At 48.9% G+C, this 21,131-nt stretch overlaps 2 protein-coding genes and 1 long non-coding RNA gene across 4 annotated transcripts; 1 reads left to right on the top strand and 2 right to left on the bottom strand.

Moving 5' to 3' along the window:
• Window positions 1-29: 29 nt before the first annotated feature.
• Window positions 30-19,023, bottom strand: COPG1 (coat protein complex I subunit gamma 1). 2 transcript variants are annotated; one of them, XM_085236020.1, is made up of 24 exons: window positions 18,867-19,023; window positions 16,849-16,901; window positions 15,971-16,051; window positions 15,143-15,214; window positions 14,293-14,372; window positions 13,764-13,839; window positions 13,554-13,646; window positions 12,395-12,481; window positions 12,058-12,254; window positions 11,344-11,477; window positions 10,924-10,991; window positions 10,005-10,193; window positions 9,439-9,534; window positions 7,738-7,981; window positions 7,292-7,367; window positions 6,966-7,069; window positions 6,734-6,859; window positions 6,268-6,336; window positions 5,770-5,912; window positions 4,568-4,739; window positions 3,498-3,595; window positions 1,877-2,015; window positions 857-955; window positions 30-413 (listed from the first exon to the last, which is right to left on the bottom strand). In XM_085236020.1, exons 1-24 carry the CDS (start codon window positions 18,901-18,903, stop codon window positions 283-285), a joined length of 2,664 nt encoding a protein of 887 aa, XP_085092146.1. In that variant the 5' UTR covers window positions 18,904-19,023; the 3' UTR covers window positions 30-282. The 2 variants fall into 2 exon arrangements, with proteins under 2 accessions (XP_085092146.1, XP_085092147.1); XM_085236021.1 differs by having other exon boundaries at window positions 12,097-12,254.
• LOC146543414 (uncharacterized) lies at window positions 3,593-7,926 on the top strand. The gene is made up of 2 exons (XR_014886417.1): window positions 3,593-4,042; window positions 5,032-7,926. It is a non-coding gene; the product is annotated as an uncharacterized LOC146543414 (long non-coding RNA).
• A 1,279-nt stretch (window positions 19,024-20,302) lies between the features above and the next one.
• Window positions 20,303-20,695, bottom strand: UCN2 (urocortin 2). The gene has a single exon (XM_085236159.1). The coding sequence runs from the start codon at window positions 20,693-20,695 to the stop codon at window positions 20,303-20,305; it is 393 nt and encodes a 130-aa protein (XP_085092285.1).
• Window positions 20,696-21,131: the final 436 nt, after the last annotated feature.

Here is a 21,131-nt window from a genome sequence, read left to right as displayed (position 1 = left end):
CAACGCCAGCCCGCCTCGAGAGAGAGGGAGGAGGAGCAACGAGAGGTTTTATTGTCAGCTAGGAACGACGGGAAAGTGCTGAGCTGCCGCCTGGGGGGGCAGCCGGGCTCGAAATCGCCCCCCGGGGCAAAGCGTTTCGTAAAATCGGAGCTTAAAAACAGCGTTATTTTACAGCCAGAACCCCAAATCCAGGTCCCCGTTGTGTTGAAGAAGCTGCTGCAGCGACCGCGATCCCTTATTATCCCGGTGGCAGAGGAAGCACCGCCCGAACGGAAGCAGCGCTCAGCCCACAGAGGCCATGATCACATGCACCGGGAGCTCCTCCGTGCTGCGCGCCGTGACCTGCATCGTCACCGTGTCGGTCAGCAGCAGGCGAGCCCGCAGCAGCAGGTCGTGGCCGCCCCGGAACACACCTGGAAGGCAGCGGGGGAAGGAGGCAGCAGGTTAGAAAGGACCCCACGTGGCATCTCTCATTGGCCACGACCTACCTGGGACACTCGCAATACAACGGCCTCGTGAAAATTAAGTTTAAAATAAACTCCAGCTGAGAAGAGATCCGGTCCTCCATTAATTCCCACCAACCTCCAGCACGCAGCCACTGGCTGGGCAGATTACCACACTTCTCCCCTCAAGGTCCTTCCAGAACAGAATGCTGAGTCTCAGCTCATCCCAGCTTCTCCCCACCAAAGCCCCCCCAGTTCCAATACCAGTTGCCCTACACTTGCAGAAGACAAAACCAATAGCACGGATCCATCCAAATCCCACGCAGGGCTCAGTGAGCGCATCGCAAGCTCCCACTCTGATTTTCAACCTTGCAGAACCACTGTTCCAGCAGAGACCTGATGGCACAGCTCACCTGCCAGGTACAGTGTGTGAGAGTTCTTGTTATCTGGCACTTTATCCGATCGCTCGCAGGGCTGCATCCCCAGGAACTTCACAATATTGCTAACTGCCTCTGTTAAGAAGAAGAACAGGCTCTGCATCACGGGTGCCTCGACAAGGACACACAGTGATGAAAGCCCTCCTCGCATGTTACAGTTCACGTCCCTTGTACTGAGGGAAGCATAACATCTGCGCTTTAAAAAGCCACCAGAGAGGCAGAAAAAAAAAAAAGAAAAAAAAGCCACCACCACGCTGCAGTTCTGTTATTTGATGCAGCCGAGGTGCCAGCTCAACGAGAACAGGAAAGTGAATGAGTCAGGCAGCAGGAGAGTGCAGCTGGCTGCACGCAAACTGCACAGCCCTGTCAGCAAGCTCGCTTCTCTGGGGACAAATGCAGAAGGAAGAAGACACCTTGCAAGAGAGAGGTCGAGAAGGAATTTGAAAAAGCCTTGGGGAGCGTACTTCAAACCCAAGGTGCTGTGCAAGGAAGAACAGACATAACAGGTGCCCTTGTCCTGTAGCTGGGTCAAAAGGACCACATTTTTACAGCAGTAAGCTGGATCTTTAACACACGGCGAAAGGCAAGAGGGCTTTGCCCCTTGAGCCTGCCCACCAACCTCACGTCTTCTATTTGCACCTGCTGAGTCTCCAAGGTCAGAACAACTCCTCCTTTCACAGAAGGAAAGTGGGAGCTCACAGCTGAACTACCGTTTGTTTGGAAGGGTAGAGCATGAAAGCAAAGCAAGATGTTCTCCAGCTTCCCACAATCCAGTTTGGTCTCCTAGGGTCCAGAATACTCATTTGTTAGTGCAACAAATTTGTTTTCACATGAACAAAAAGTCTTCATGTGACAGTTGTAGTGAAATTACTTGTGAAGGGTTTTTATCCTGTCTGCTTTTCCAAGAGAGATTTAACAGCAGACAGATTGCACCTCCTGTCTTTGCTCGATGGAGAGAAATGTTAAGAGCCCTACTGGGTTCAGACATCCCCTTACCTTCAAGGGTTTTAATTGCAGATAAAGTAAAGGTTTCTTCCTTTTCATATTCATCACCCACTTCATCCCAGGCAGCTCCAAAGTTGGGCTTCAGAACTCGCTGGATGTGGTCAGCCACTGTTACCTCAAGATCTTCAAGCTAGTAGTAAGAAGAAGTCCAAATGAAACATGGTTGTTACTTACCTTGCTCTCTCCAGAGAGAGCTTTAGACTGGATTCCCTGAGATCAGATGGACCCAGGAGACAAGCCTCCACTTCTACTCAGGAATATGTCAGAGCAAGCTCTGTCCCTTCTAGTTTGCTCAAGCAAAGAACGATTAGTTGAGCAGCTGCTTTTCCTGGGAAGCCAAGTTATGCCACTTCCAGGGCTTACAGAGCAGGTTCCCAACCTGAGCACAGCCCTTGGCCTGACAAGGATCAGAGCACTGGGCAAACAGCCAGAGCAGTGGACAAAACAAAACAAAAAAGCTGCTGGTGCCCACACTGGTGTACCATCTGCTTCCCTGGAACGCACGTAAGTTTGTATTTTGCCTTTCTACCCTCTCGTTTTGTAGGCTGGTAAAGTACCGTGAGACACTGTCAGATGCTTGCTGTCACATAAGGCTGCATGCCAGGATAGCTGAACTGCTGCTGTGACTACGTCTGTGCAAGGAACAATTGGGTTGATCCCTCTGGAGCACATATCTAAGAGCAGTCAGTGCCAGAACTGTCCTGACACCAGCCTGCATTCACTTCAACAATCATCGCAGGAAAGAATCTCCCCTTGAATCTAGTTGAAACAGATGGAAGGGTTTGTTTAAATATCACTCTGATGCTCTGATGCCTGGTGGGAAGCAAACAGAAGGGTCAGCCTTACACATTCCTTTGGAAAAATCCCTCCCCACTCCTTCTGGGAGGACGCCATGTCCTCAGTGACTCACTGCACAGCAGTTCCCTAATCAGATTCACAACAGTGACAGGCAACACAGAAAACAGCTTCTGAAGGTAACAGGGCAAGCTGAATTCGTGTCACAACAACCCTTCATCTCTGGAATGAAAACACCACCCTCTGTGAGGCAGTTCCAGTTTCTGACCAAGCATGAGTTTAGCTTCTTCCTGTGTGGTAAAACAGCCAGGAGACAGGATTTCACAGCATCAGTGCTTTCATCAGTCTCAGTGCTAAGGAGATAATGCCAGAGGAAGAGCAAGGATGGCAGCCTTCCTGTAGTCAGACAGACCACTGGTAATTAACCACAGAGAACAACGTTGGTGGGAAAAAGAGATGGCCAACAGCCTTCTGCCTCCACAGAACTGCCCATGCCACTGCTGGAGCCCAGAGAACAGCCAAGCAAGCCCAAGGGACACACCACTGCCTCCCAAAATGCAAGTACCCTGCACTCCAGGGGTTTTCCTGCAGAGCAGCAGGAAGATGCTCCAAATGAGACAAATAAGCTCTCCAAACCCACATCTTACATTTTGGGACAGACTCCACAGACATAGCAAGACCCCTCCCTCCTTGTGAGTCTGCCTGCAGCAGTGTCAGTGGGCACATCATTGCTTGCATGGCAAGTTATGGGTACAGATCACAACATCCCTCAAAACAAGTGCAGTTTCCGTGACGTGGCACACGCCCAGCTCCTTACCACGTATTCATCCTCGTAACCCTCGTCGTCTGTCTCACCCGTGTTTGGATCACAGTCCTTGACAGTGAATTTCATCATGCAGCTGAACGTGCAGGCCACTGCAGGCAGGGGAGGCAAAGACAAAGCTCACATTACCACCAGATCCACTCCTCGGCAGGAGAACAGGGATAGAAAACTTGGGGCAGGTGGGTTCTCCCCCTCCCAGTCAGCAGCACAGGCTTAGCACATGACCTAGAAAGCATGCTGACAGCTTCTCTCTCTCAAGGACAAAGTACTTATTTGTAACACTAAGGCCAGCAAACAGTGATAAATACAGACTCCCGATGGCTGCACCATAATCTTCACATCAAGTCCTGTTACTCATGAATATCAAGTTGTATTGGGAATACAAACTAAGCGTGTCCCATCAACCTCTTGTTAAGGAGGTGAGACCCTTATCTAGGGATCAGTTCATGCACCTTGGAAAAGAAACCACCTTGCACTGCAGCACAGCAGATGATTAATACTGCTTGGCTGGGAGAGGAAGCTGTGACTCATCTCTGAAGGTAGGCACTGCTGCATGAAGGACAGCAACACACAGGTGAGCAGTCTCAGGACAAACCAGGGTGATCAGAGCACAAGTTGAGCCTGGTTTATATTCTGGACAGTGACAACCAAGGGAACATCCTGCTCAGACTGGCATTGCTGGAATTCTGGCCATTTGTCTGAAATACTCTGTGCACTCATAGCATGTCACAGCCAGGCAGACCACTATTTGCCTCCCTATGTGCTAACACAAAGAAGAGTAGGCTAAATGCCAAGGTGCAACAAAGACATCTCAGCAGAGATCTGAATGCTCATCTGCCAGTTCCCCCAGCCCGACTCAACAGTGCCTTAGCACAAGGGAACCAGGAGGAGAAGGGAGGCCTGACAGCCCTCGAGCAGCGAGGAGAAGTCATGCTTGGCATCACTCAGGGATGCACCCACACATAGTCTATAAATATCTGCAAGGTAGAATGCATGTGGGCGTGAGCAATACGGTGTGCTTAATTTGGGGGAATATCAGGGAAAACAGAGCACAAACTGTTTACCTGCTGTTGGATCCTCTTCAGACAGTGCCACTAGAGTGTAGCAGGTGCCTGGCTGGTTGTACACCAGGCTTTTGGCAGGTATGTAGCCAATGACCTCATACCCCTCTGTTGGCTCCATCTGCACAGTGACATTCTCCAGGATCTGATCATTCAGGGTGTTGGTACAGTCAAACTAAGCAGGGAAGGAGAGAACAAAGACAGCTTGAAGCTCTCAGCTATAGATGTAACAGCAGATTCACTTCACGCATAGTGGGAGCATGCTGTTAACTTGTGAAGTGCCTCTGTCTCAGTAGGGAGTCTGGCTATCACAGGGTTCATGCTTCCATTTAGTCTCAGAGGAACCGGCATCCAAATGTTTTAGGGGAGAAGCTAAAAACTTTCAGGGGACTCCAGTGCTCTGCTAATTTATTTTTATATTTTATAATATGTATAAATATATATATATATTATATATTTTTTTAAAGGAAACGACACAATGATTTCAGCAGATCTAAACATGATGTTTACACTTTGAACTGGCTGCAGTGACAAATCAGTCAACTTCATACAGTTGTTTCTGGCAAGCAGACAGACAGCAGAAACAAAGATTAACTCCTCTGAGGACTGCGTGAGCACTTCTGAGCTTTTGAGAAAGAAACTGGCTACGAACAAAACATTGCTGCTCATAAGATAGCACAAGCACTCCCTGAGGGCCAGGTAAAGAGGCTGGTGCATTGATCGAACAACTCCCATGCAGCAGGAGGGTGATCCAGCTAAGGCCAAGACTCACCAAAATAAGCACCTATAATAAAATGGCTAAAACAAAATGCAGGTGATTAAGAATCTTCTCCCATCCCATCAGGTAGCATTTTCAGCCTCCCAGATACCGCAGGCTTCACTCTTCCCTGTTCCAAGCATGTGCCTGGGGATCCTGAGGAAACAACACCGCTCCCCTTGCCGGCTCCTCCATGAGAACAGCCCCACCTAGTGCCTATCTCATTGTCACTTTGATTGCACACACACGCATTGTTCAGTCAAAACCACATGCAAATTCATCATCTTTTTCCTGAGGCTCTGCTGCCCTGGGTGAGAAACAAAGGACCAACTACATTGATGAGTTTTGAACACAGATATCCTTGAGCTATTTCTTCCCAGTGAAGTTTTTACTGGTCAGGAGCTTATTTTCCAATCCTCTTTCGGCACCATATGCCATAGCTACTCACCTGGAACACCATGTGGCTGACAAATGTGTGCTTGGTGCAACGAACCACATACTCTGTTTCCAGCTCTGTCAGGGCAACAGGCTCTGGGGAAGACCTGAAGAGTGGGCCCAGTCCTCGGAACTCTGGGATGGCTCCCAGTTGCTCTGAAACAGAGGATGTAGAAACAATTGCTTTGCCCAGCCACAGAAAAGTGTTAATTTTTTCCAAAGCCTTCAGTTAAAAAGCTGGAAGCTGCTGCAGCAAGTAGTCATCCATTGAGCAGCCACAGCATTCGCTAGGAACTTCTAAAATTAAAGGCAGTCTCATCTTCCTTTTGTCCACATCTGCCATCTGCCCACATCTACTGCAAGCATCCCCAGGAGCAAACAACTGATTCGGATGCCCCATGCCACTCTTTGAGGGGAGGTGGGGAAAAACTGGAGTGGATAGGCAGGCTCAGCTAAAAGAGGCTACACAGTTCTCACATACAGGTGTAGGAGAGGCCTTGCATCAGTTTACCTTGGAATATTTCTTGCCGTGTTGCTGCCACTTTCTCTGGCTGTTTGGCTACAGCAACAGGGGCATTTTCTGCAAGGGAACAAAAAAACAAACAATGAAAACAACCATATACAACCAGGAATAGTAACTAAATCAGAAAACAGATCATTGATTAAGTAAAGGAGAGCTCATTTCTCATCTTGCTATAGAGCAGACACCCATTTTTAGCTTCCTAAATACCTTTAGTAATCCTCATTGAAGCTACTGCAATTCAAACGATGACTATTATCAGCAGTTGGACTAACTGAAACACTACAGTGGGAGTAACAAGATTTGCTGGCCTTCATCTTTACAGAAGATATAATCCCATAAAATTTGAAGAGGATGGATTCTCAGCAATTCCCAGCAAGGCCAATGCAGATGAAGGGCTGGATCTGCTAGGGAACTGTCAGCAACTCAGATCAGCGCGCAGCAGATTGATTCTCACCTGCTCTTTGCTCTATGATAGGAGCTGTTGCCAAAGGAACAGATCTCAAATCAAAGGGTTTTTCAGAGGGCTCCAGGGTATACTGATGCAGAGCCCTCTCCAGGCCAGGGATCGACACTGTTAGACCTGGGGACAGAAGGAAGAAGCCCCTGAGACCGCAGGTGACGCTATCTCTTTGTCATGTATTAAACCAGGAGAGGTGCAGTCTTGTTTTGAGGACTTTCTGTTTTACCGTTCAGGATGTAGCCAGCATTGAGGGCTTTCTGTTTTTGCTCCAGAACATTCAGGTAGAATGTGGCTCTGTCTCTCACTTCGTTGTCATCATCCATCACACATCTGAGAAGAAAGCAGAAAACTTTGCTTCAGTACAAGGCAGCAAGGCCCATGTGAATCAATCCAGGTTAATTATATATAATAAATTATACAATATTACATTCTAATGTTATAATTTAACGTGTAATAATTAAGCTTAATTAAAACTACAACTTAGTAGCATCCTCACTCTGCCCAGGGTCTTCAAATAACCTGTCTGTCCCTGAAAGGTTGAGTGACACTCACCTTTTCAGTAATACCAAGATACTGGGTAACATCTCCTCATTCTGGGCTCCAAACTTGGCCAGGGCACTCACAGCACCTGTAACACACATCATAAAATAATTAGGACACAAAGAAATCACCTGAAGTTTCCTCCATCCCCCAGCTGTGTTCAAATGGCACATCAGAGACTCCAGACCTAGCAGACAGCATTACTCTAACTAGAGAGAAGCAGATGTATTAGCAAAGTGCCTAAAGACCTCCTCTGTCTAGTTCCATGGGGTCCTTGAACCATCTCCTGTTTCTCAGCTGCAAACCAGCTCTTTCATCAATACTACTGAAGGATCTTTGCTGTATAAAAATGTCCACTCAGGACTATAGCAAATGACAATTCTCAAAAACAGAGGCATTCATGCACTATATTTCCTTGACAATCCATCAAAGGGCAGCTTTCCAGGTCTATATCCTACCTGCCCGGACTTCTTCATGCTCCAGGACAACCCTGTTGTAGATGAAGCGAATGTATTTGGAGGGGTTATTGGTTTTAGGCCCTTCTTGGCCCAAGAGGTGGAGGATACGTGTAGCCAGCACAGTGAACTCGCAGTCCTCAATGAATTCACAGAGGTGAGACAGGCCTGTTTCTTTGCTCTCTGAGTTTTCCTCAATGATGCTGATGATGCAGTCCACAATGGCTCGCTTGTATTCAAAGCCACCCTAGGGAGAAAAGGGAACTTCTCAGCCGGAAAGCTCAAAGCACGTCAGACATTCTGAATTAGTCAGGCAGGAAAGAATTTCCTTTGAAAAGGTCACTCACTCTCAATGCTTTAAATCTGAGCTTGAAAGGTGAAGGGCAGTAATGCTGCCCACCTCTTCTGACCCTCTTTATTCTCAGAGGACCAGTTAATACTCAACCTCTCTTGCCACATCCTTCAGAATAGCTGTAGTCAAGAAAAAAAAAACAAATCCTAGAGAGAGAAACAGAATCCATCAGCCTGAAGGGCTTACAGCTCATTTAAAATCCTCTGCTGTTAGAATTAGTGCATAAAAAACAGCCATGTGGGAGGAGAAAAAAAAAAATAAAAAAATCAGCCTTCTCTTTAGCACCAGACATCTGAGGATGAATCACACAAGAAGTATATTAAGGATCATATCTGCCACAGCAGGGCGCAACAAACGGCCCTATTAGTGTGGGAAGACAGGCAATCAATACCTCCCCAGGCACACCCCATAACCTGACATGCCATTAACGCTCAGTTATCTCCAGACATTATTTACTAGTGTCCTCAATAAAAATCACAGGATTAAACTGCACATTATCCTCTGCCAATTACATGCATGGTTCTGTGCATTTGGGGGGATCTTTCTGTAGCTACCTGGGATTAAGGACACCCGTTAAACAAAATGGTTTGAACTACAAAACCACATTCATAACGATGCCATCCACCCACAGGAAATCAAGGAATGTAGCACGGCCCATTTTTCACAGGAGTAAAATGAGAGCCTTCGGTTTGTTCCCAAACAAGAGGTTGTAATTGGCAGGTGATGTCAGAGCAAGCAGCGGTGCCAGCTGTGTGGTAGGCATGTTATCTCATTTAGAAATAAGCCTCAGCAAGCCTCTGCTCCATAAAGCTGCCTTTCTGCAAACTGTCACTGAATGCAGAGAATGATTACAGGTACTCACGAACCCTTCACTGCAACAGCACAGAGAACAGAACAAAAGCAATCCTATGTAATCAGTAAGTTGCTACTTAATCTTTTTGTACAGGACAAAACTTCTTGGAATTTGCTGTCCAAACAAAGCTGGTCCAAATGTGAAACATCTATGGTCTGCCAAGAGATCTGCTGTTGCCTGCGTTTGCTCTGAGAGTAAGCCCCCAGAAAAATCAAAGAATGAAAATCAGACTGAAAATATGCCATTTCTGTCAGACTGCAAGCCTTTAATGGCAGGTAAAGGCTCTCATTACATAGCATTATCAGTAGAACTCAGATTCTCACAGGAACTACCGTGCAGTCCTGCAATTCATACATACCGTGGAAGTAAAATTACTAATATGCTCCAGTAAAGCTTCTGTCTGACCTGTCCTAATTGTACCTGTGCTATTATGCTCTCAGAGTCCCTAAATCTCTGACAATACAACAAAGAACAAAAACCAGTTGCCCTGCAAACTCACCTCTTCCCGCAGCATAGTGAAGAGAAAGTTCATGAGGACAGCGTGTTTGCGAGGGTACTTCTGACACAGTGCATTGATGGCTTGCACTACTACAACCTGGAGGAAAAAGGGGCAAGTCAAAAGGAGGACAGTCTCATTGGGCAGGAATATAAATAGTTGAACTGTGTCGATGTGGTGCTGGTCTCCAGCGTGGAAGCTATAATTTTGCCTTTAGTTATTCAACAAACAGAGTTCCAGGAGGATACTAACCTAGAAATTAGAGGAGACAGATCTTTAATGTGCTGGTCAGCCCCTAGCAGAAGGCCATGCTTGCTGGATTCAAAGAAGAGAGACTTACTAATCAAAAGGCTTCTCCCTAGAAGAGGGCATTTGACTCTGCAGATGAGTACTGTATGCCTACGGCCTGATTTAAGCTGACAGCATCAGATTCTTACTTGCAAAAATGATGCAGCCCAGCTGCTGGAAAGAGCTTAACCCAAGTGTTGAGAGTACACACACAAACATGGGCAAAGACTAAGGGGTTCCTTAAGGAATCTGTGTATTCTCCCATTTTCCCACCTCCTTACTTTGAATTCATCTGAGATTTCTGACATGAAAGAGGAGATTTGTTTCATGAGCCGGTCGATGCTGCTCTCACTGCCAGTTTTCAGCAATGTGGTGATGGCCAGGGTGGCTATGCTGCGGTTGGAGTCTGTCACAAGGTTCTCCAAGTCCAAATTACAGGCGGTCACAGCAGAAGGGTGCTTCATGGCCACCTACAGAAGATGACAGAAAGTGGAAAAGCCACTGTGGTTATTGCTAACTGATCCTTTTCAATAGACTGCTCTAAAAGCTCTCACCCCTTCGCATTAAAATAAATGCTACAGATTGTACACGAGGGTCATCCTAAGCAAGGTATTCAGCCAAGGTTTAAGAAACAAGCTCCTTCTTCCTGCAAAATCACATTTACTGCTAGAAGAGAAGAAGCCAGTAATAATCAATGATCTTTAGTTTTTCCTCCCTTACTCTCTTCAATAAGTTAAAGTTCAGATTCTGCAAAGAAAACTAACTCCCACCAAAAATTCAGCTAGCCTAACCAGCAGTTTTTCCAAGTGGAAGCACAGATATCACCACTTGTTTTTTTTCTTTTTAGAGTTAACAAAGTCAAGGGAAAAGCTAGAGCAAAGGCTGTCATGGAGCAGACAAAAAGAAGCACCAAGGTTCTGTCTCTGTAATACAAGGAGCCTCTTCACCACAGAAAGCTCAGAAGGGAAAAGTAATAACATGCAAGAACAGTAACACATTCTAACAGAGAGCTAGGAAAAAGACTGAATTTTTCTCCTGTGTTCTTTTTATTCCTTTTGTAAGTGAAGAAATGCAAGGCTACAGCCCAAGGTGGATGTTATTCACGTAAAATCACCACCCAGCCTGGCCCCTTTCTTTTCTCAAGTCAGTTTCTTGTGCACTGGGAGATGCAGTTATAGCACTCTGGAAACCAGTTCCTACCTTGTTGAGGGTACGGACAGCTGCGTATCTCAGGGCTGCTTTTGGGGAACTGCAAAACAGCTGCAAAACTGCAAGGCAGAAAAACCAACAAAAGCAGATGTTTAGGCAATCTATTATTGAAAAGCACTTCCTACCTATAGCATGAGATTCAATGAAGAGACGTGTGACATGCAAGCATAAGACAGCTACAAGTGTGCTTAAGAAGCAACTGGATTTATCAGGTTCTTTCCTCTCCTCCCTGTTGTTCCCTTTGCCACACCTCTGCTGACAGCCAGCTCTCACCCATCTCCCTCTCAACAAGAGAATAACACCAACACAAGCCCAAAAACTATACAAGGTCCTCGTTTCTTAGGCTAAACAGCAGGCACAATCACGTAGGCCTAGAACTCCCTCGCCATTTGCCATGAGCATCACATTTACCTGAGACAGCTGGTGCCAGCTCTTTGGCAGTGCAGTTGGGAAGGTTAACAATGGCAGAAGCAGCTTCGTAAACCACCATTTCGTGTTTGTTTCTTAGGCAGCTCTCAATGAAGTCAAACAGGGGGCTCTCACGGCTAAGGGACAAAAAAACCCAAGAAGAAATGAAAACAAAGATTCTAGCAGAAAAGAAGAGTCCAGCAGCAGAACAGGACAAGTCCATTGCCTGCAGAAAGGTAACAGCAGCCATAAACCCACTGTCCTCAGGTTCTGCAGAGGTCATTACACTGTACTTCCAGCATGCTTGGCTCTCTTCTGAGCTGACAATCTCTGGATAGTAACTGGAATATTGACAATAACTGGAATCTGCCTTAGCTCTCACACTATGCTCACCATACATATCACAAATCTCATCCTCCTGGAAGACAAAGCGCACATGTGCTAGCCAAGTACAAGACAGAGAAAATGAATCAGCATCTTGATAAAGAACAGCTACACAAAACTAGAAAGAAAAACAAAGTATTTCACGTGCAAGCACCTACACAGACAAGTCTTGCAGAAGCAATTCCATAACAACATGAAAGCATCCTGTTGTTTTCTTTGCTGCCTTTTAGCTAGCAATTAAGGGTTAGAAGTTGCACATTGCTCTTCAAAGAAGAGAAATAATTGCTCTCATCAGACAACAAGCAATCCCACAAGAGGAGACAGAAGCAGGACCTGAGCAAATTCTTCCCACAGGGAAAGGAGCCTCCTGACCTGCCTGCCTCCTCTTCCAGCAGCTTGCTGGCTACTCGGATCATCATGCAGTAAGCAAACGGTGACTTGAGGCCATGGCGTGTGAACTTGCTGAGCATCTTGTTGACTGCCAGGCGATCATTCTTCCGCACGTGGTAGAGCAAGCCCAGAGCATGATACTGTTCAGGGAAACAAAACCACACCGAGCTCTTTATACTTCTATCCCCTCTGTGGCCCGGTGTGTCCAGCTGAGCACCAATAGTTTGCTCCGCTCCCAGCTGCTGCTTGTAGTTCCCTACGTTGCCATTGGGCTTCCTACCTGTACCATGATATTGTCACTGGAAGCTGCTTCCTGAGCCTCGTTCACCCAGCGTTTTACCACGTCAAAACTGGTCTTCAGCAGGTGCTGGTAGAGACAAAACCACAGAGAACCCATGAGAGAAGGATGGAGGAAGTTCTGAGAATCACCTCTCGTATTAAGAAGAAACAAGTTCTCCTCATGAGGGCGCTGGAGGCAGTAACTTGTAAAAGAGCTGAGGACAGGGATGCAGAGACCTGGCCTTGTTGACTGAGGCCTCAAGAGGCTGAACACCTCCCACAGAGTCCTCACTTCACAAAGGTGGGAATAGCAAAAGTGACATTCTACCCCGCTGGAAATCTCCTGGCTCGTTTATCAATATTAGCAAGCAGAGGACAAAGGACACAGTTTGACAAGAAATAATGCTGCAGTGTTCACACCATGGTTAAAGTTTGACTGTGCTGGGTATTAGGCATACAAATCCCTTCACTCTTGTCTACAGAGTTTACAATCTCCAACAGGAATTCAACAGACTAAAGTTTCTCAGGCTACTTCTAGCACTCATATATGCTATTGTGAGCGTTGGACCACCAGCATCTCTGCCATAGTGCCTAACAAATATCACATCACTGGATACTGATTCACATCCCATTTTAAACCCCAAATCTGTAAGGTTGGTTTTTAATAGGATGCCCATGAAACATAAGCATCAGAAGCATCTTCACCCCTAAGCTGGTCATTTATTCTCTCAAAGATGCATTCAGCCACCAATAACTTAATAAACTGAAGAGATTCAAAGGCTCTTGTGACTACCGTACTGTTCTTACTAAATGCAGCATGGGCAACCCTTGGACAAGCTTCCTTCCTCTGCAGTAGCACATCTTGGTCCTGACACTGCCTTCACCCAGACAGCTCCAAGCACTTCAGAGACAGAGGAAGGATGTGCTGCTTTCTAATGGTGCACTAAGTCTCCAGAATCAAATTACTTTGAAACAAACTGTGATCCAATTGTATTCCACTGAAAAATAGTGTTCTTTTTCCCCTCCTCCTCTCTTCTTTCTCGTGTATCCTCTATCAAAGGACAGCTCCAATATGACACTACCAAGATGTCCAGTCCCACCACAGACAAATGCTCCTCAGCTGGACTGCTCATCAGGCTCACTCTGCAGGGCACACCTACCAAGGAGGACACCAGAGCAGAGCTTGACACACTTGGCACTTTGTCAACAATAGCCTGTTTCATGTAGCGCTCGATGGCCTGTAGCATGGTGCTCTGCAGGGAGAAGGAAACAACAGCTGATATGGAAAACCTGTGAGGAGTGCGATAGAGGAGATGCAACGGGTCGGGGTGAACAGTCTAGGGCTGCCCCAAAAGAAAAGCTGCACTTACATCAGTGATTTGACAGAGTGCTCTCACAGCAGGGCCTCGGTAATTGTCATCCTTCCCAGTCATGTCTTTGGTTAAGCTGGTTGGAAATAGGAAGCCCTCAATACTGCACTCTTGAGCCAGCAGCTCCTAGGTGCGTGCAGAGAGCCCACAGAGCAGCGGGCAGACAAGAGCATAGCTGAATGTCAAGCAGGCAAGTGCAGGTCTTAAGCAAGTCCCACCAGAGTGGGAAGGCAGGAGGAGATCCGCTTGCAATAGAGGAAAATACGTCAGCACTGCCACATCGTGTAACCAAAAATGACAATTCAAACACTCAAGAGCATGGGCTATGGGCACACAGCACATTTCAAATGCATCACTAAGAGTTCAATATCTGTATTTGAACAGCCTCTTTCAAAGGAGGACATTTTTTCTTCACCAAGAACATTCCCTGTCTTCACAGTGCTCGGAGACAAGAGTTATCTCCAAGAAGCTGGAAAAGCATTACTGGAGAATGCATGAATGTAGAAATAGCAAAACCAAAATGACTGACCTGCTAGTAACAATGATTACATCTTCTGCAATAGAAGACATCTCTTTGATAGTCAGGTAACACATCCTGCGAAGAGTTGGCTAACAAGAAAAGAAGGAAGACAGACATCAGCAGAGAGGATCCCAGGTATGAAGAGATGTCCATTTTTCCTGCTTCCATGATTTTATTGTGAAAATAAACAAAATGGTATGCTCAGAGAGCCACAGTGCCCAATGTAAAAAAAATCATATTCATTAACAAAGCAGACCTTCCTCTTCTAAATCTCCCTTAGGATGAAGCCCCAGGACTACCAGATTTACCTACATCTACAGTTTCATCTTTTACTTGTTGTTTACATGAACAAGGCAAAAATCTTGAAATCAGGAGCTGGGGGCAACCCGTTACCTCAAAAGCAAGAAAAAAAAGCAATTTGCATCTCCAGAGACTGAGGATTTCTAAGCTCATCTCACAGTTTCAATGCTTTGTAGTTTAGGGGTCAACTAGTGATGGTAATACCTCTGTGGGTAGGTGCTAACTCCTGGCCTCCTCCAGGTAACAGTCTGCTCTCAGCAGGAAGCAGGATCTTTTAATACTGGGCAACGGGTTGGGGTGAAGAGTCTAGGGGTGCCCCAAAAGAAAAGTTGCACTTACATCAGGAACCAAAGCAGGAACAAAGACTGCTTTAGTTAAGCTGCTACAAGAGCAAGGTAGTGAAGTTGATCTGTTTCTAAACTTTCATCCTACTCTTCCCACTTAGGTCAGTAGCTCCAGGCAGGCTGATTGCATAAAATGACATCCTGAGACTGAAAAAGACACTGCTGACAACTCGTCTCACTAGATAAATACAGGAGAAAACAATAAACAGACTTACATCGTTGGACTGAAACAGCTTTGTCATGGCAAAGAAGGATTCGGTAGCTTCCATGACACCAAGGTGCTCCCCCTAGAAGGAAGGAAATCCCAGTTAACACAACCAGATCTGGTCTGGTCCTGCTGCAGGTGCAAGGCTCAGTCTCACATATAAGGAGAACAGGCTTGTGTGGTTGAGAGCAGGGCAGATCTCCTTCAGTGTACTTGAACAGAGTAAAATCCTGCTTGAGAAAGCCCCCAACCATGGCTGAATGTTGCTCACTTGTCAGTGTAGATGACAGCATGATTTATCAGGTTAAAAAAAAAAAAAAAAAGGACTTGTGACAAGACAGATTCTTTACAGGTGCAGGACAGGTTGGATCTCCACGACTTGTGTAAGAAAAGCTTATGCTATGCTCCCTATAAGCACCACAGCCAGTCAGAGCCAGCTACAGCCATTGCAAATAATGGTGCAGAGAGACCCTAGAACAGGGAAACCCCATGAGATGGGTAAATACCTCTACAAAGCTGATCCTTATTGCACGCAGCCTCAGAGACACAAGGGCCTGGACTAACAACTGTCTCTGGCATCAAAGAGCTGTAGGCTTACAGCTTCCAAGTAATAATAAATCACAGACATCAATCTCCTTATATTTAGCTACTCTTACCCTCTCTACCCCACAGAACGTTTTTAGACACTAAGAAGGCAAGTAGAAGCTTAGTAGCACAGAAACTGTTCTAATTAAAATATTTTTATTGGCTATAGTCAATAAAACTATTCAGAAGATAAAGTTTAGCTAGAGAAAACCTACAATCTAAAGAACATATCAGCTAATTTTTTCTCCCTTACCTGGTTGATGAGGTACAGAATCTTGGTGAGGATGTGAGCACATTTTCGCGGGTTTATGGGAGTCTCATTAAACACACGTGCCTGAAAACAAATCACAGGCAAAGATGCTAATATCAACACCCCCTAATAAACACTGTCCTCTCTGGCCTGATATAAACAACAAACTGTTGGTGAGGCATGGCAAAATTCACTTAATGGCTTTGGATCAGATTTCCCCCAATTCCTGCTAAACAAGGCTGCGTTTTAAGCAGATGGTTCTACAGTCTCATTCTGAGACTGCAAATGCAAGCACAATGAAAGTTTAAGGGTTAAGTCCTCCTCATACTTTCACCCACACAAGTTTGGATCGTGCGCTAGCGAAAACACCAGCCTTCTGACAGATGTCAGCTAGCTCTGCGAGGCTAGCAGGAACCAACACCATCCATCATATGGCAAACAAACAGATAACGCTGAAATAACAGGGTCTGGGGACTGAGAAGTTTGTCTGATGTCAAACAAAAAGAGTTTTATTTCTAAGTAAAATCAAAGTCTATTCAATAACCACACGCAGCCTGCTCTATGGCTTTGAAATCAAGCTCAGGGTGTTCAAAGCTAATTTCCCAACTTTCCTGTTCTAAGGTGAGCTTTTCCAGACAGTCACATTCCGTATTACTACTCACCATTTAGAGTCTATTTCATTACAGAGATCATTTCAGCCCTCTCCCTTCTTCCCTCCAGCAATAAAACAAGAACTAGCGGGAGCACTGCCGTACTTTAGGTGCCAATAGGACCACAACAAAGCCCTGCTTCCCCACTAAAATTCTTCACTGATCTACTCGAGAGCTGGGGACACCCCAACCCAGAAAGGGCAGCACAAAGGACAGCTTCTAAGGACATACCTCTTGCAAGACTGCGCTCTTCTCCAGGTGCTGGAATGGGTTGGAACCCCCACCTGCAAAACAAAGACAAAGAAAGTCCAGGGATTCTGCTATGGGAAGGCAACTCTCAAAACACACCTACAGTTTAAAGGTAAGCCCAGCTTTTTTGTGAACACCATACAATCAGTGCTCCTCTTATTAAGCAGTATTAATAGGATGATTCCCCAGCAGTTAGGGAAGGCAGATCAGACAGGACATCCTTTGATTTATCACCCACCAAGAAGTAACTTGCCATGAGTCTGATCAGCCGTAAAGTAAGGAGCCCCAAGGCACCACTTGCAGCCCCAGGGCTAAGATGTTGCTGACAGCTAGAGCATCAATAAGACAGTTAGAGGAACAAAAGCTTAGAGTCACAGACACAAAGAGTGCTTGCCAGGCTGGAGAGTCAGGAGTGCTTTATCCCTTCATTATAAACCAATCAGGAATCCATCAGTAAATATTCTTTGGCTCTATCACTAATTAAGAGAACAAGACAGCAAATGAGAGAGTCTGGACACAGAATAACATTCATTGTTCCTCTTAATAGAATAAATTATATTAAACAATGAACAACTCACTAATTAAGGATGAAATAATCTGAGAGAAAAGCATCATTATTCTGCATTCTCTCTATTAGCTTGCCTCCTTCTAAGCATCTCTGAACCACAGCATCTCAAAAGCTGTCGGCTATTGATAAGCAGGCTGTAATTAGTACCGATGTTCAGCCTGGCTCTGGGACAAACAGCCTTTTCCAGTGCAACTTCACAAGTCTGAGCTGTAGGACTGCTCCAGCACAACCTGCCCTACCCCAGAAGCATCGCACACTGCTGCCCAGAGCCTTTGCAATAAAAGGCAAAGCCATCTACATCCTGACTCATTTCAGGGTCAGTGCCCTCTGCTGACACAGGCTGTTTGCAAATCCGGCAGGGGGCTGAGCAAAGCACAGATGCTTTGGTGGCATCTGGGAAGACAAGAAAACACGGGGAAAAAAGCAAAGTGTTTCTGGTCTAAGCATCTGAGAGTGCTTGAAGAAAATGGTTAAAGAAGCCCTCCTAGCAGCACAGTATGTCTACAATCCCAAAATTGCAGTATGGCTTGGGTTGGAAGGAGCATCAGAGATCATTCAGCTCCAACCCTCTGACCCAGGCAGGGTCGTCAGTTATTGAATGAGGCACCAGCTCAGGTGCCCAGGGGCCCATCCAGCTTGGCCTTGAGCACCCCAGGGATGGGGCACCCACAGCTCTCCAGGCAGCTGTGCCAGCACCTCACCTCCCTCTCAATGTAAACTATCCCTGATACCTGGTCTAAACCTCCCTTCTTTTAGTTTAGTTTTTGTTACTAATGCTTTTGAAGAAAATGGTTGAAAGAAAGCCTTCCTAGCAGCAGCCTACAAGCCCTAAGTTGGCCATCAATGACAGCACCATCTCCGCACCTCTCGCAGCGCTGAGCATCTGGAAAAGCATCACACGAGGCGCCGCGTGCACCACGCAGCACACCTCACCGCTCTTCTGATCACAGAAGGGGAAACAGGCGCAGCGCAGGCAGCGTCCCCAGAAAGCTCCCAGCACCAGGCGGCCAGCACCAGTTTGCACCGATCCACAGACCCCGAAGCACGGATGTCGTAGGAGCCCCGCGGAACGGACCCGGCCGCACTGCTGACAGCCGACGGCAGCCGCTCACCGGGGGCTGCACACGAGGCAGCCCGGAGGAGCGGAGCGGCGGGATCCCAGCAGGCAGAGCCCACCCCGACAGCGGGGCCGGGACACGTACGCGGCCCAGAGAGGCGGGGGCGGCGCCGGGGGTCTTCCTTCCACGCGAAACCAGCGGGGCCCGAGCGGACCGCTGCGGCGAGGAGAACGCGCAGCGACGGCCGCGCGCAGCGACGGAGGAACGGAGAGCTGCGGCTGCGAGCGGGGCCGGCGCGGCCCCGGCCGGGCCCTCCCCACGCGGCTCCTCGAGGCTCCCCCCGCGCCCTCCCCTGGCCGCCCGCCGCCCCTCACCCGACTCCTCGTCCTTCTTGTCGAATTTCTTCAGCATGGCGCCGCCGGCGGCTGCGAGAGGCCCGTCCGTCAGCCGAGCAGAACACAGCCCGTACGTCCCGCTGCCGCCGCCCGCCCCTTCCTGCCAGCCTGTCACTGCCGCCGCCACACTGCGCAGGCGCGGGACGACCTGCCGTGACGTCACTGCCGGCGCCGCCGCGAGTGCGGGAGGGGCGGGGCTCTGGGGCGGGGGCGGGGCGCTGAGCGGTGTCCGTGGAGACGGAAGTGATTGACAGGTGGAGGGGAGGAAGGACGAGGTCTGATTGGCGGAGGGAATAGGGCGGGGCTCGGGGGGCTGCGGGGTGGGCGTAGCGGTGGTGGGCGCTGGGTCAGGGACGCGTGTTGAGGGCAGCGCGTTCGGGGTTTCAGCGGGGTTTGCGGGGATCAGCTTGGGGCTGGCGGTGTCAGCGGGCAGAGGTCACCGGCATGAGAGACGCCGGGACCACGGGACTCAGGGACCAAGGGGGACACAACGTGACCGGGGGTACGGAGGAGCTGGGGGCACTTGGGGAGTGCTGGGAGGAACTGCGGAGGGATACCCCGGGACCAGCGGCAGCAGGGGACAACGTGGCACCCGGCAGCAGCAGTGACGCCGGGGACACCGGCAGGGAGGACACAGCAGTGGGGATGGGACCAAACCCCTATCAATATCCCAGTGTCACCCGGCTGTCCCCCCACGTCCCCAGGCAGGGCTGTGACCCCTCACCCCCCCCTCACCCCAGCACGGCAGCAGCTGGCCCGCACCCCCTGCTCCATTCCCCACCCCCAGAATACCACCCCCACGGTGGGGTCACCCCGACACCTCCACCCCAACGCCGTGCTTGCTCACCCTGCACCAGGAGCTCCTCAAAGAGCATGGCCCCGTCCAACCCGGCTCCAGCTGCCCCAGCCGCAGCCCCAGCCCTGGCCCTGCCCTTTGCACGGGGCGGCCACACGCTGCCCGCTCGGCCCTTATCTTGGGGCGCGTGGCAACCCTGGGGCGGCGCTGAGTGGCACCACACACTGCACATGTACAGTGCTCATAGGTCTGGGTGAGCTTTATGGTGTACAGAGCATCTCGACAGAGGGTACACGGAAAACGAGGGGTCAGAAGGCGTGGATGGGCAACTCTGGGGCACATCAGTAGAGGTGCACTGGGGACAAGGACGTGCCCACACAGACCCCGCTGCACCACGCATGGTGTCACCAGGGCTGTCTCGGCCTGGTGCTTTGTTCCCAGGGTGCTGACGTCGGTTTGTTAGAACAGCAGCCGCTGTGTGCACACCATCTATGCAGCACATGCCAAGGATCAGTCTGTCTGGGGCTAAATCCTGCACCTGCACGGCTGGGTGCAGGGAGCGACTGCCAGCAGCCCCCCTGGCCACACAGAGCCCTTTGGCCATGGCCGTGTGTTGTGCTCACTTCCTGCGCCCGATGCGTGCCATCAGCTCGGCATTGGCAGCTGCCTTGGCTTGCAGCTCCTTCTCCCGGGCCAGGTCCAGCAGGATCCTCAAGATGTGTGTGGGGACATCAAGGGACAGGGACACCGTTCTTGCTGTGCTGCTCTTTTTTACCGCAGCAGCTCTGTTGGGGTCGGGGTTTGGCAGCCATGGCCACACTTCTCTCACCGACTCCTCCAGTAGCAGCTGCCTGGTTCCATCCAACTGAGAGCCATCCCCAGAGCCATGGCCACGTTTCTCCCCAGGGAGCTCCAGCATTACTCCACTGCTGTCCTCCTTGTCCCAGCCACCTTCATGCCAGGGTGCACCAGGCACAGCGGGGCCGTGCTGGAGGCTCAGCCCCTGCAACATGCCCCATGGCAGCAGCAGGAAGGGCAGCAGCACAGCCTGCAGGAACAGAGCGCAGCACTCAGTATCACCCCCCACCTGGTGTCCCCTGTCCCATTCACACCCAGTGGGGTGGTGGCAGCATAGAGATGGGGCGGTGATGGCAGCTTGGGGACAACACAGCGTCTCCTCCCGCAGTCGCTCCCCGCCCCACTGCTGCCCTTTGGTCGGGAACGTGTGACGTGGGACTGGAACTCAAGCCACCACTGCCTCCAAGCTGCCCCCCCCCGGGAGTGCCACCCCTCAGCTCTGTGGGGCAAAAGCTACCCTCTCAGATGGGACAATTTGCCCAAAATAAGCAGAAGGGAGACAAGAGCATGACGTAGCCATGTGCACGGCATCCTCAGCATCCTCCTCCGTGGGACCCTGCGCTGCTCTCAGGGCTGGCTGCAAAATCCAG

This window comes from Meleagris gallopavo, chromosome 14 (genome assembly GCF_905368555.1).
Source record: "Meleagris gallopavo chromosome 14, MGAL_WU_HG_1.1, whole genome shotgun sequence".
Lineage (NCBI taxonomy): Eukaryota > Metazoa > Chordata > Aves > Galliformes > Phasianidae > Meleagris > Meleagris gallopavo.
This window is presented reverse-complemented; position numbering and strand designations above follow the sequence as displayed.